The sequence below is a fragment of the Tursiops truncatus genome, chromosome 7 (genome assembly GCF_011762595.2).
Source record: "Tursiops truncatus isolate mTurTru1 chromosome 7, mTurTru1.mat.Y, whole genome shotgun sequence".
In the NCBI taxonomy this organism is placed as follows: Eukaryota; Metazoa; Chordata; class Mammalia; order Artiodactyla; family Delphinidae; genus Tursiops; species Tursiops truncatus.
Window position 1 is genome coordinate 62,872,733 of NC_047040.1, and position 14,693 is coordinate 62,887,425.

General features: G+C 39.9%; 1 protein-coding gene across 3 annotated transcripts in view; it reads left to right on the forward strand.

Moving 5' to 3' along the window:
- Window positions 1-4,096: 4,096 nt before the first annotated feature.
- ABCB11 (ATP binding cassette subfamily B member 11) overlaps window positions 4,097-14,693 on the forward strand; it is an 86,249-nt gene continuing 75,652 nt past the window's right edge. For all 3 annotated transcript variants that reach the window (XM_019923346.3, XM_019923347.3, XM_019923345.3), the window contains exons 1-4: window positions 4,097-4,172; window positions 5,669-5,690; window positions 8,585-8,639; window positions 9,414-9,652. In XM_019923346.3, the coding sequence (XP_019778905.2) occupies window positions 4,097-4,172; window positions 5,669-5,690; window positions 8,585-8,639; window positions 9,414-9,652 (392 nt within the window). The remainder of the gene's footprint in view (window positions 4,173-5,668; window positions 5,691-8,584; window positions 8,640-9,413; window positions 9,653-14,693) is intronic.

Consider the following 14,693-nt stretch of genomic DNA (forward strand, 5'->3'; position numbering starts at 1 on the left):
ACTCTTAAATCATAAATGTACCAAGTGAGGAAGAGACATGCTCTCACCACCCTGTACAACAAATGTGCTTGTCACTGAAATCTAGATTCCCACTGTTTCTAGGTTTCAGAGACTAACAGAGATGTTTTCCAGCATCTGCTCTAAGAATTTCCCAGGATCTCATCTAATAAAAAGAGAATTAACCAGTGGGGAAAACATGGTCTAATGATACATCAGGGTACACTTATAATGGTATGAGGCCATTCATCTAACATCTAATTTTGGAAACATCGTTTTTTTCTGGAAAATACCACAAGCAAAGTCTTCGTTTATTCTTTCTAGTAATTTTAATATCTCACTGCACTTCTCCAAATGTAGTGTTATAAAATTGCTACTATCTTTGTGGGTGCACACAAGTAATTACCATTTTCAACACAATGGCCTTTAAAAGTCATCACGGAATTGACCAGAGGTAAGGCAACAACTAGCTTCCGTTTCTTTTTTCCTCTTTTTATTATTTATTTATTTATTTATTTTTGGCTGCGTTGGGTCTTCGTTGGTGCACGCTGGCTTTCTCTAGTTGCAGCGAGAGGGGGCTACTCTTCATTGCAGTGCCTGGGCTTCTCACTGCGGTGGTTTCTCTTGTTGTGGAGCATGGGCCCTAGGTGCGCGGGCTTCAGTAGTTGTGGCATGCGGGCTTCGGTAGTTGTGGCTTGTGGGCTCTAAAGTGCAGGCTCAGTAGTTGTGGCGCACAGGCTTAGTTGCTCCGTGGCATGTGGGATCTTCCCGGACCAGGGCTAGAACCCGTGTCCCCTGCATTGGCAGGCTGATTCTTTACCACTACAGCACCAGGGAAGTCCCCTAGCTTCCGTTTCTGACTGAGCAACCGATGCATGTCCTGTAGCACTGGAGAGAGTGTGTCTTTTAAAACATAGCTCCTTGGAGTGGACTACTGAAGTCCAGAGTGATGCATTGAATGTTGAGAAAGAAAACAAACAAAAGAACAGTCCCAGATGTTTGGTTGCTGGCCTGGCACTCACAGCTAAGCTGTGTTATTCTCCTATAAGAAATAAACAATCTCATAGAATACTAACTGAATTAGTCAGCGTTCTGCAAAGGAACAGAAAGAATAGGATTATATATAGATACATAGAAAGAGGTTTATTATGAGTCATGTGATTATACACGCTGAGAAGTCCTACGATCTGCCATCTGCAAGCTGGAGACCCAGGGAGGCCAGTGGTGTAGTTCCAGTTGGAATCTGAAGGCCCAAGAACCAGAAGTGCAGATGTCTGAGAGCAGGAAAAGATGATGTCCCAGCTAAAGCAAAAGGGCAAATTCACCCTTCAAAAAAATTAATTAGTTAATTTTTTAATTGATACATAGTTGACATATAACATTGTGTCAGTTTAAGGTATACAACATGTTGATTTGATACATTTATTTATTGCAATATGATCACCACTGTAGCTTTAGCTAGTACCTTTATCACATCACATAATTATTATTTCTTTTTTGTGGTGAGGACATTTAAGATCTAGTCTCTTAGCAGTTTTGAAGTACACAATACAGTATTGTTGACTGTCATCACTGTGCTGTGTATTAGATCTCCAGAACTTACTAATCTTCTAGTTGCAAGTTCGTACCCTTTAACAACATCTCCCCAACTCCCCTCAACTCCCCGGGCCCTGGTAACCACCATCCTACTCTCTGTTTCTACAAGTTCAGCTTTTTTAGATTCCACATAAAAGTGAGATCATCAATATTTGTCTTTCTTTGTCTGGCTTATCTCACTAAGCATAATGTCCTCAAGTTCCATCCATGTTGTTGCAAATGGTAGGATTTCCTTCTTTCTCATGGCTGAGTAGTATTCCATTGACTTAAAACATGGAGAAATCGGGGCCTGGAGAAAGGTTAAAAAACGTATCCAACAACATAGAGTGAAGCCGTAGGCAGTACTGGGATCTGTGGAACTCCAAAGTTCACAAGCAAGACACTATGCCAATGGCCTCTAAACACTGCCAAATATTTGCACACCAGTGGAAAGAAACCTTTTTAAATGAAGAGCTAAGCCAGGAAAAAAAATAATTGGAGACTGGAGTTTTAAAAAATGTCTCATTTTGGGCTTCCCTGGTGGCACAGTGGTTGAGAGTCCGTCTGCCGATGCAGGGGACACGGGTTCGTGCCCTGGTCCGGGAAGATCCCACATGCCGTGGAGCAGCTAGGCCCGTGAGCCATGGCCCCTGAGCCTGCACATCTGGAGCCTGTGCTCCACAATAGGAGAGGCCGCAACAGTGAGAGGCCCGCGTACCACACACACACACACACAAAAGTCTCATTTTAAAATTAGGAAATGCAATATTACAACTATGGTTCATGTTGTTTTATTATTTTCTCATTTTCAAAGAGTTTCTTTCTTTGCTTTTTGAAAAAAAATTTTGGTCAAAATTTCAAAAATGTTATAACCAGCAAACATTGCAGCCTGAATGTAATATTGCTATGTTAAAGAAATTTTGTTGTTGGATAAAAGAATTCTGAATTTGTTTTTTTTTAACTGACCTCATAAACTACATAGTTAATGTTTCACACTCTGCATTTTTTTTTTTTTGGCTGTGCTGGGTCTTCACTGCTGCGCATGGGCTCTCTCTAGTTGCGGCGAGCAGGGGCTACTCTTTGTTGTGGTGTGCAGACTTCTCATTGTGGTGGCTTCTCTTGTTGTGGAGCACTGGCTCTAGGCCCATGGGCTTCAGTAGTTGCAGTGCATGAGCTCAGTAATTGTGGCACACGGGCTTAGGTGCCCCATGGCATGTGGCATCTTCCCGGACCAGGGATTGAACCTGTGTCCCCTGCATTGGCAGGTGGATTCTTAACCACTGGACCACCAGGGAGGTCCCTCTCACTCTGCTTCTTAATAATGAGTTTATTTTTTAAAATTTATTTTGTATAAATCATGTTGATAGATACCATCATCTTGATAGTACATTTGATATGACGTAATGAGAAGGGTACTTTATCTCTGTGGTCTTCCTCCCCAAAACACACAACTCCTGTCTAATCATGAGAAAAACAGCAGATAAATCCCAATTTCAGGAACATTCTGTAAAATAACTGTTCAGTACTTCTCAAAACTGTCAAGATCATCAGAAAGAAGAAATTTATAAGAAATTGTCATGGCTAAGAGAAGCTTAAGGAGATTTGACAACTTAGTGTAATGTCTTTATATCTTCACAACACTTTGCACTATTGGGTATTTAATCTTTGCCAGTATTTCAATGAATGGTTTTAGTATTTGTCACTGATCAGTACCCAAATTCATTCATTGGGTTGCAACGGAATGATTTTTCTAATTTTATGGGCTTTTAAACATCTGGAATGGATATTAATTTTTACTGAATACTTTTTCTCCATCTATCAGGATGTTCCAATTTTTTTACATTACACAATCATTGCATCTCTGGGATCAATGTTGCTCACTATGTTTTTTTCATAAACTGCTAGATTATATTGAACATATTTAGCATTCTAAACTCTACTTTCAAAAATAATTATAATTCTATTTTTTTTCTTATAACATTTTTATTTGTTTTGAAGTCAAGGTTATCCTTGTGTTATAAAATGAATTAGGTAGCAGTTCTCCTGGTCCATGCTGGACTTTCCATATTCTGGGTCTAGGGGCTGCATTTACAAAGGAGCACTGAAACCTACCCACCAGTATTTGGGTGTTGTTGGTCAACTCTACTGACCCAAGAATGTCACCAGTTGGCTGTGCCCTTCTAGTTGTTTTTATTTTTACTCATTTAAAAAAATCAATCAATCAAACAAGCAAGCACAGATAAGCAGAAAGAACAAATAAATAAAAAACAACTATCCATCCAGCAACCAGAGAAAGTCATAATCAATGGTTCGGGTTCATCTTTCCTAATAATTAGACTCTTTCATGGGGTTATTAACCAATTTAAAAAATCTACTTTTGTCTGAGATTGTTAATGAAGAGAATTTCTTGAACCAAATTATTCTTTCACTTGGCTACTTTGGTTAAGGAGGAGAAAATAAATAATAATCGCAATGATTCTTTTATTTTATTTTCTAGAGTTGTTGGCTGTGGACTGCAATTACCATGTCTGACTCAGTAATTCTTCGCAGCGTGAAGAAATCTGGAGAGGACAATCATGGTTTTGAGTCAGATAGATCATGTAAGTGGCTTTTTTCTCTTACTGTCTCTTGTACAAAGAGAGGTGAGAACAAAAGTGGAACAAGCTAGTGAAGGTTTAAGGAGAAGAGAAAAATCAATGGCAATAAGTAGAACTGTTACTGGATGGTCTTCTAACGTACTCTAGGTGTTTCTCCCTAGAATCCATCTAGTGGAATGGCTGAGAGTGCTAGGTAAGAATGCACAAATCCTGGGTGAGTGAAAGCATCTCACCTATAAATATCTCTTCCCTGGGTAGAGTAGGGTTGTTCTAGCACTGGCTATTATTATTACCTTTATTCGTATATTGTTATAATTGATTATAGTAGTAAATGTTTAGTGAGCGTTGCTCCCTGAGAGGAACAGTACAAAGACTCTGCTGGCCAGAGTGAGGTAATGTGTGTAGCACTAGTACATGGTGTGTAGTGAGGGCAGATGATTCTAAGCTATTATTATTATTTTTTTAAACCCTATTATTTTACATTTTATAGAAGAGGAAACAGAGAGTTGGATACATTTTTGAAAACTTGGCAAAGATTGTGTGACTAATAATTAATGGAGCCGTAATCCTAATCTGGTTCTGATTCCCAAACCTAAGAGGTTAATCTCTATCTACACTGTAATGCGTCTTTACTTTTTTTTTTTTTTTTTTTTTTTTTTTTGCGGTACGCGGGCCTCTCACTGTTGTGGCCTCTCCCGTTGCGGAGCACAGGCTCCGGACGCGCAGGCTCAGCGGCCATGGCTCACAGGCCCAGCCGTTCCGCGGCTTGTGGGATCCTCCCGGACCAGGGCACGAACCTGTGTCCCCTGCATCGGCAGGCGGACTCTCAACCACTGCGCCACCAGGGAAGCCCCACGTCTTTACTCTTAATGAAATGAAATGACATGAAATTTAAATGCCAGGGGAACCAGGATGTGCTGTCCTATGACAATGGTTGGCATTAGCACCTCGGGTTCCTTTCCTTGTGGTTTCCCTACACTCAGGACCCTGAGCGCCCACTTTCACCTCCTCCCCTCCGTCTGCTCTGACCTATGCTGGGGAAAATAGTATGTGGCTAAATCCTATGGCTTCTGCTGGCATGGGGGTGTCAATGATATCTTATTGTTTAGTTGATTTGTGGTCCGCATTTTAAGTAGACAAATTCTGATGTTTATAAAGAACCAAACAAGAAATAAATATTCATTTTATTTGGTAGTTCAAAAAATCAGACTTTCTTTAGCTAATTTAGAAATGTTGGTCTTTAGTTGACATCCAGAAGGTAAAAAGATTTCATTTTCTGGAGAAAAGTCAAGAAACGTAGTCAAGGCAGCAGTCCTGAATGTGAAAAAAATGTCTTCTATAATATGGAGAGAGAGAGATGAAAAAGCAAATAATTATTTTGCATTATTCCATGAATAAAAGTAATTATAGAAATGGTTTTCCAGAGCAAAATATTTAATGACTATGTTTCATTTTGTCATTATTATTAACTGCTTTATGTATTGTTTTTATCCTGACAGATGACAATGATAAGAAATCAAAGTAAGTGACTACTCAACAATGCATCACATCTTCAAAATAATTTCCTAATATTCCCATAAAAGGCACAAAGCAGAAGCAATATTTTTCACACATTGCACTGCCTACAAAATGGTATATATAATCCATTCTTTATCTCTTTAAAACATTACTGTAATTTGATTTCAAAAACCTTTGGGAATATTCCTTCTGGATTAGGCCCAAATCTCCCTTGTATGTCCAGGAACACCACAGAATTTCTGACCTAAATGAGCAGAGGAAAAATTGGACAAGTATGATTTCATGGGCACAGAGAAGAAAGCCCAATTCTTCCCAAAAGCAAATAGTAGAAACCTAAAATGTAATTATTAGATGTTTCTCTTTAAGAGTTTAAATTCTCTTATAAAACAAATGCCACTTCATCATACTCGGCATGAGGGCAGAATTAAAGGAGTCTAATTTAGAAAACAAGGAGGTACCAGCTAAGTTTCTGAAATAGAGGTGGTGGAAAGGGAGAGGTTGAAGGTATTTAAGACATTTTAAGTAATTCATGGCAGAGGGAGGTGGTAGTTGTGGTAACATTAGCTTTGGACTTGGAAGGTAGGGTCAGCTGGGTGCAGAATAACCATTCTTTCTCACGGGGTGGGAAAGAGATGGAAGAGGGGATGGATGCTGATGAATGAGCTGCAATGAGGATGAGCAGGAAAGCTGACTGAGTGCTTTGGTTTTTAGAGGATACGAACCTTTCTCCTGATAAGTGTGGTAACGTAGGATGAGAAGATGACAGTGAAAATTTGATAAAGCTGCTGAGGGGAATGGGAACAATCTGTAGAGGGATGAAGTACAGTGCTGTGGGTTGAGCTGAGGTTGGAGACCATACTCATTCATTCATTCATTCATTTCACAAATATTAATTGAGGACCTACTGGGCTTAGGTGCTGAGGATATAGAAAAGAACAAAGTAGGCAAAAATCTCTGTCCTTGAGGAACTCACATGCCCTTGAAGAGCTCCCTCCCTTAATGAAGGATACATAATAAACACTATAAATAAATAAAATATATAGCATGGGAGCTAGTGATAATTTATCACTCCCTTTCTAAGAAGAAACAAGTAAACAAGGAAATGGAGATTTGAAATGATGTAGGGGAGAGTTGAAACTTTAAAGACTTTGGCCATGGAAGGTTCCATTGAGAAGGTGACTTTGGAGAGAAGGTATGAAGGAGGTGAGGGAGTTGGCCATGCAGATATCTGAAGAAAGAGCATTTTGGTGAGAGGAAGTAGCAAGTGCAAACACCCAGAGGTGGGAACAAATTTGGCATGGACAAAAGTCAGCAAAGAGGCCAGGTGGCTCGGGTGGTGAAAATTGGAGTGAAGTAGGAGAAAACAAGGTCAGAGAGTCAACTGGCCAGACCACGGAGGGCTGTGGATGTGTCAGCAAGGATCTGTGATTCTACTCTGAGCTGGAAGGGAAGCTTAGGGCAGCCAAGTGCTAAGCACAGCATGTGCAGCACCTTTCAGATGGTGGAGAGGTTGTCTCTAGCAGGCCCAGCAGCCTGGCTTCAGGAAGAGATGGGGGAACAGCTAGCTGAATGCAGAGGTGGGGTTTCCAAGGATGGATTTGGGGAAAAGGATTGAGGATGATGGTGAAAGTGTGGTCCAAATGGCCAGCAGTGGGACTTAGGATGCCTGAGTAAGGAAGCAACATCTTGATGGGGTTTAGTGATTGTAAGTAAATGGAGAGTTTAAAGGACTGCGGGTCTCAACTGAGATGACAAATAGGTATAGAAGGAGGAAGGAAGTGAGAAAACAAGATGCATGCTCAGTCCCAAAGAGCCGATAGAGTAGACTAGTTCCTGGTGAAAACAAGACCTGGGGTATATTCGTGAATGGATGACTCAGGTGAAGTGGAGATCCCTGGAGTTGAAAAGTTCAAGGATGGGTTGAGTACAATTTTATGAGCAATAAAATGAATAAGAAATAATAAGTAAATATGAGTTTATGGGAAGTATGCGAGTTTTTTTAAAATTTTTTGTCATATTTAATGTAGTTGTAAAATTTTTAAGTGCGAGAAGGAAGCTATAAATCAGATAACCAACCACCTCAACTTATAGGGAAATGTAGGTGGAAAGAGGCCGAGATTCAAAGCTGAGGTCCAATAGTTATTTGCTACTGTAACAGGGAATACAGAGTACTTTTAATTTTTTCTTAGCACCTCTCAGAAAGACCTCAGTGAATCTCTACTGAACAAGAGATACAGCTATACTGAAATCTCTAGAAGAGGTAAATCTGAAAGTAATAGCCAGTTTAAAAATTTTTTTTATTTTATATTGGAGTATAGTTGATTAACAATGCTGTGCTAGTTTCACAACAAAGTGGTTCAGCTATACTTATAAATGTATCTATTCCTTTTCAAATTCTTTTCCCATTTAGGCCATTACAGAATATTGAGCAGAATTCCCTGTGCTATACAGTAGGTCATTGTTGGTAGTTTTTGTTTTAGTTTTTTAAAAATAAATTTATTTATTTATTTTTGGCTGCGTTGGGTCTTCGTTGCAGTGCACGGGCTTCTCATTATGGTGGCTTCTCTTGTTGCGGAGCACAGGGTCTCAGCTCGCGGGCTTCAGTAGCTGTGGCTCGAAGGCTCTAGAGTGCAGGCTCAGTAGTTGTGGTGCATGGGCTTAGTTGCTCCGCGGCATGTGGGATCTTCCCGGACCAGGGCTCGAACCCGGATTCTTAACCACTGGGCCACCAGGGAAGCCCCCTGGTTAGTTTTTAAGATACCAGTTTTGGAAAGAATTTCACAGCTAGTGGGGGCTTTCTTTCTTACTAAAGAATGACTCATAAAATCACCATATAGGAAGAATTTCTCATTGTTTTGGAAAGGATGGTCTTTAAACCCCTGTGTTTTCCTCCTCAGGTTAGAAGATAAGAAGAAGAAAGGTGGCAGCAGTCAAATTGGCTTCTTTCAATTGGTAATAAAGCTGTGCTGATTTATGGCACAGGTTTTGCCACTGTGAGTTGTTCAAGTGGCGGAGGAAATGTTATAGTCACATTGGCAGGTTTTTTAACTACAATGATCACTTTTTCAGTCATAAACTGTCTACGTGATAACATGTTGAATAGCAATTAGAAATTTATTGCTGATTAAACACACAAATTCTATCTGGTAGATCATAAAAGTGTTGTAGAAGATAATCTCTAAACCCCTAATTATCATTTTAGTAAGGAAAATTATCATAGTAATCACGTCATGTATACTTATTCTTATGACGTCTTTAGAAATTCCATAGTGTAGGTATTTTTCTCAAATTTGCAGAGTGGAGGCATTTCTGGGCACAAACAGGCACTCTTCATTGTCAGTATCCGTTCTGGGAGCCAATTTATACAATTGCTGAATAATCCACACAGAATATCTACATGGCAATAGCATCTGTGCCAGTGATTGTTTCCCCCTTAAGCTGGGAATGAATATCTAAGAACTAAAGTCAGCTCCTGAGATAAAGAGAATGAATTAAGAGACTAGGAGAGAGATAACATGAACTAACAATGTAAGAGTCTAATGATTTAGATAATCGACATACCGTTTATTTCAATATTAGTGAGAACTCTACCTTTCGATTAAGATGATTCCCTTAAGACTTGGTGTTGAATACTATTTATCAGAATCTAGTAACTAAAATTAAATAGTCCTCCTACCTCTCCTGCTTTTCACCCATAGATGATCTCTGAATCCTTTGTTTTTCAAGTTTCGATTTTCTTCAAAGACTGACATTTGGCTGATGTCTGTGGGAAGTTTATGTGCATTTCTCCATGGAGTAGCCTATCCAGGCGTGCTACTGATTTTTGGCACAATGACAGATGTTTCTATTGAGTATGACATGGAATTACAAGAACTCAAGATCCCTGGAAAAGCATGTGTGAATAACACGATAGTATGGACCAACAGCTCCCTCTACCAGAACGTGACAAATGGAACGCGCTGTGGGTAGGCTGCTATTTTTTACTTTTCACTTTTTTGGCTTGTATCTTAGATTGTAATTCAAAATGTGTGAAGAGAACCTGATGGACTGAGCTGGAGTGGTGTCTAACACAGAGCAAAAAGAAACATAAATTTACCCTTATTTCTATAAATTACTCTGCCCTGAAGTTCTTCCTGTCCTACCGGATTTTTAAAGCTTAATAACAACAACAGCAAAACCCAGAACTGGAAATTGCTCATTAAATACATCACCCAGATTTCACCACTTTGTAGACCACAGGCTTGAGGATGACACTACCAATACTTGATGCAGTTGGAGGATGACCCATGAATTTTACTTGAGTCCTTGTCATGTCTCATATCCAAGACTTCCTTTTTCCTCTTTCCTGTTTCCTCCTCCCTCCCTCCCTCCCTCCCTCCCTCCTTCTTTTCTTCCTTCCTTCCTTCCTTCCTTCCTTTCTTTCTTTCTTTCTTTTTCTTTCTTTCTTTCTTTCTTTCTTTCTTTCTTTTTTCCTTTCTTTCTTTCTTTCTTTCTTTCTTTCTTTCTTTCTTTCTTTCTTTCTTTCTTTCTTTTCTTTCTTTCTTTCTTTCTTCCTTCCTTCCTTCCTTCCTTCCTTCCTTCCTCCCTCTCCTCCCTTCTGTTCCTCAGCTGCTGTGGCCACGCCAGATGACTCACTTGATCCCCAGCCTTCTCTCTGCAATAGGAATTTCATCATTCCTGTGCTCTAGGACTTGGAATAGGGGCCGTTGGTCTCAGTTAGCAGTTGAGTTTCTGTGGAAGAGTGATATGGTGCTATGAATAGAAGACAGCCATGCAGAATTAACCAGAGCTCACCATGCTCCTGTTCTGTCTGTGATAAGCCCGACAGGCTGCCTTGTAATCAGTGAGTCTGTAGTGTACACAGAGTTGATTCACTGTCATAGCATGGAATTTGCAGCCTGCCTCATGCTGCCTCAGGGCCAGAACAAGCTCATTTGCACGTATGAACCCACTCAGGTTCAAGAACCAAGGGCAGGGCACATCCTAGCTAGAAAGACACTTGGAATGGCACCCCCAAGTGAATTTATATTTTTCTCCTTCATTTAAAAATGTTTCTACAGACTTGATTCCAGATTATGACAAATCCTTCTAAATCACTGATGTTCTTCCATAATATTATTTGTTGTTAGCATCTTTCATTCATTTACTAATTTAACCAAAATTTTTGGAACACCAATTATGTACCAGGAAAATGTGTAAGCATCATGGATTCAGTGGTACCTTATGAATCATGGTCCTTGTATTTGTGGAGCTTGGGTCTAGTTGGTGAGACCATAATGAAATCAACGACCATGCAGATAAGTACGTAGTTATAAACTGGTTAGCACTTGACAGGAAAGTACAGGATAACATACAATGTGCAGAATTAGACTTAACAAATAATAAGCCTACTCATAAGAAATAAATTTCCAATGTCTAAATATGTATATTTCTCTTCTAAATTTGGAAGTAACACTCAGAACAATTTGCGTAAAAGAGAGACTGTCTTCAATGACAGTATTATTATTATTATTATTATTTTGGCTGTACCACGTGGCTTGCAGGATCTTAGTTCCCCAACCAGGGATCGAACCCGAGCCCTCAGCAGTGAAAGCGCAGAGTTCTAACCACTGGACAGCCAGGGAATTCCCAATGACAGTCTTTTAAGTCTTTCATTTATGTTGGGGAACAGAATTGAACGATTTTTACAGAGTGGTATGACTACAAAATGTAAGCTAATCCGTTTTCCCCCTTTGAAAAAAATCCATTCAGACTTATGTATGATGTAAATTGACCCCAATCATTAATAACGCATGAAGATAAATTCTTCAAGGGAAAATTCCTGAAAGTATATCCTGTTATGTCTTAAAAATTGGAAATAAATGTTAGAGGGACCAAAATTTGAGACATATTTTGTCTCAAATGCTCATAAATATTTATTAGATGAACTAAAGAATGAATCTGCCTTTAACGTCTGCATCACTGGCATCCATTAGAAAGGAATTCACCGTGGCTACCCATTACTTTATTCATTTTTACTGGGTCCTATACTTGAGAGTGAGCAAATAATTCAGAGCAAATAGGGGTTTTCAGAAATTCCTTGGCTTTGGCTGAATTCACATGATACCAAACATGTAAATAGATATTTGATTGTGTAGACAACACCTTTCTCAGGCCTTTCCTTTACCAGCAACTCCATTGACGAGTTAAATATTTTAATCGTGAGCTATTGTGGTCATTGACATGAATACTGTTTGTGCACTTCTGAATAAACGTTTAGATTTCGTGTGGTAAGATCACTGTGAAAATGGACTTGGGTGGGACAGAAGAGAGGGAGGGGACATTTTCTTACCTGTAAGTAGTAAACATGCCTCCAAAATTACCCAACTCTTTCACAACTTTCTTTCTTGGAAAAAGTATATCATTAAAAGTACAATGTCTCCACCTATTATAATTGGTGTGTTGGTCTTGAACTATACAAGGCAACTCAATGATTTTATCAACATAAGCATGCATGTATAATGTAGGAGCTGGACTTTCTCTTTCATTGTATTGGTTTCCACATACCAACTGTAAGCCATTGGATGGAATTTTAGGCTAGAGCCTCCTTCCAAATGGCTCTTGGTGAATAAGGCTAAAAAGGATTACAGAACGTTAGGCCTCCTGAGTAGCTTCTCAGAATTTATTTGCTCAGAATAGTCAAATAATGGGGTAACAGAATGAAAGAAGAAGAAAGAAGGAAATTCTTTCTTTCTTTCTTTCTTTCTTTCTGGCTGTGTTGGGTCTTTGTTGCTGTGCGTGGGCTTTCTCTGGTTGCAGCGAGCCGGGGGCCACTCTTTGTTGCGGTGTGTGGGTTTCTCATTGCAGTGGCTTCTCTTGTTGTGGAGCATGGGCCCTAGGCACATCGGCTTCAGTAGTTGTGGCACGTGGGCTCAGTAGTTGTGGCACATGAGCTCTAGAGCACAGGCTCAGTAGCTGTGGTTGCACGGGCTTAGTTGTTCCATGGCATGTGAGATCTTCCCACGCCAGGGCTCGAACCTGTGTCCCCTGCATTGGCAGGCGGATTCTTAACCACTGCGCCACCAGGGAAGCCCCATACTTTTCTTTTTTTTTACCCAGTTAAAGTGTAGACGCTCAAATGGAGGCTACAATGTCTTGTAACTTAATTGTGGAAGTGACATACTATCATTTCTGCCATTTTCTGTTGGTCACACAGACCAGCCCTGGTATAATTTTGGTGAGGATTACTCAAGACTGTGAATACCAGGAGACAAAAACAATCAAGCTCCTTGGAGGCTCACTACCACAGCCATTGGGAAGTTTGTGTCCTTACCTGCCCCACATATGGATGCATCGATGCAAAAATCCAAGTCTGTACTTTCTCTTGGATTTCAGTCTATTTTCTTAGCAATGTACATTTAGCTTATGCACTCAAGTACTATTTTGAAGTTAGACACTGTAAGACAATGTACTTTGAAAAACAGCTTTATTGAGATACAATTCACATACCATAAAATTCACCCACTTAAAGTATAAAACTCAATAGTTTTTAGTATATCCATAGAGCTGTGCATTCATCACCACAATCAATTTTAGAACATTTTTATTAGCACACAACCCCCCTACCCCATATCCCTTAAATTTCACTCCCCAATTCCCCATCCCCCCTCAGCCCTAGATAACCACTAATCTACTTTCTGTCTCTGTAGATTTGCCTATTTTGGACATTTCATGAAAATGGAATCATATAATATGTGGTCCTTTGTGACTAGCTTCTTTGACTTAACCTAATGTTTCCAAGGTTCATCCACGTTGTAGCATGAATCATACTTCCTTTCTTTTTATTGATGAATAATATTTCATTGTATGGATATAATACATTTATAGTGTGGATATAATGAGTGGATTTATCCATTCATCAGTTGATGGACATTTGAGTTGCTTCCTCTTTTTGGTTATTACAAATGATGCTGCTATGGATATTTATGTACAAGGTTTCCTGTGGACATATGTTTTCAATTCTCTTGAGTATATACCTAGGAGTGGAATTTCTGGGTCATATGATAAATAAATGTTTAACCATTTGCAGAACTTCCAGACTGTTTTCAAAGTGGCTGTACCATTTTACATTCCCACTAACATGTGTGAGGCTTCCAATTTCTTCACATTCTTACCAACACTTAATAGTATCTATATTTTAAAAAATTAATTAATTTATTTATTTTTGATTGCATTGGGTCTTTGTTACTGCGTGCGGGCTTTCTCTAGTTGTGTTGAGCGGGGGGCTACTCTTCGTTGCGGTGCCCAGGTTTCTCATTGCGGTGGCTTCTCTTGTTGCGGACCATGGGCTCTAGGCACAGTGGGCTTCAGTAGCTGTGGCACGCAGGCTCTAGAGTGCAGGCTCAGTAGTTGTGGCGCATGGGCTTAGTTGCTCCGCGGCATGTGAGATCTTCCCGGACCAGGGCTCAAACCCGTGTACCCTGCATTGGCAGGCGGATTCTTAACCACTGTTCCACCAGGGAAGCCCCAGTATCTATATTTTGACTGTAGCTCCAGTAGGCTGAATAATGGCCCCCCAAAATATGTAGGATATCCCTGGAATCTGCAAATGTTACCTTTTATGGAAAAAAGAGTCTATGCAGGTGTGATTAACTTAAAGATCTTGGGTTGGGGGAGATTACACTGGATTACCCAGGTGGGCCCTAAATGCAATCACTAGTATTTTTTAAAGGGACAGTTACTAAAAAGAGGCGGAGGGAGATTTGACTATAGAGAGAAAAAAAGAGGCAAGGTGACTATCAAGGAGGAGTTTGAAGTGATGTCCCAAGCTCAGGAATGCCAGTAGCTACCAGAAGCTGGAAGAGGGAAGAAACAAATTCTTCCCTAGAGCCTTTGGAGAAAGTACAACCCCGTCAGCACCTGAATTTCAACCCAGTGAAGCTGATTTCAGACCTCTGGCCTCCAGAAATGTGAGAAAGATGGAAGTATGTGTATATATCAAAGGGCAACAAGAGGAATCTTTGAATG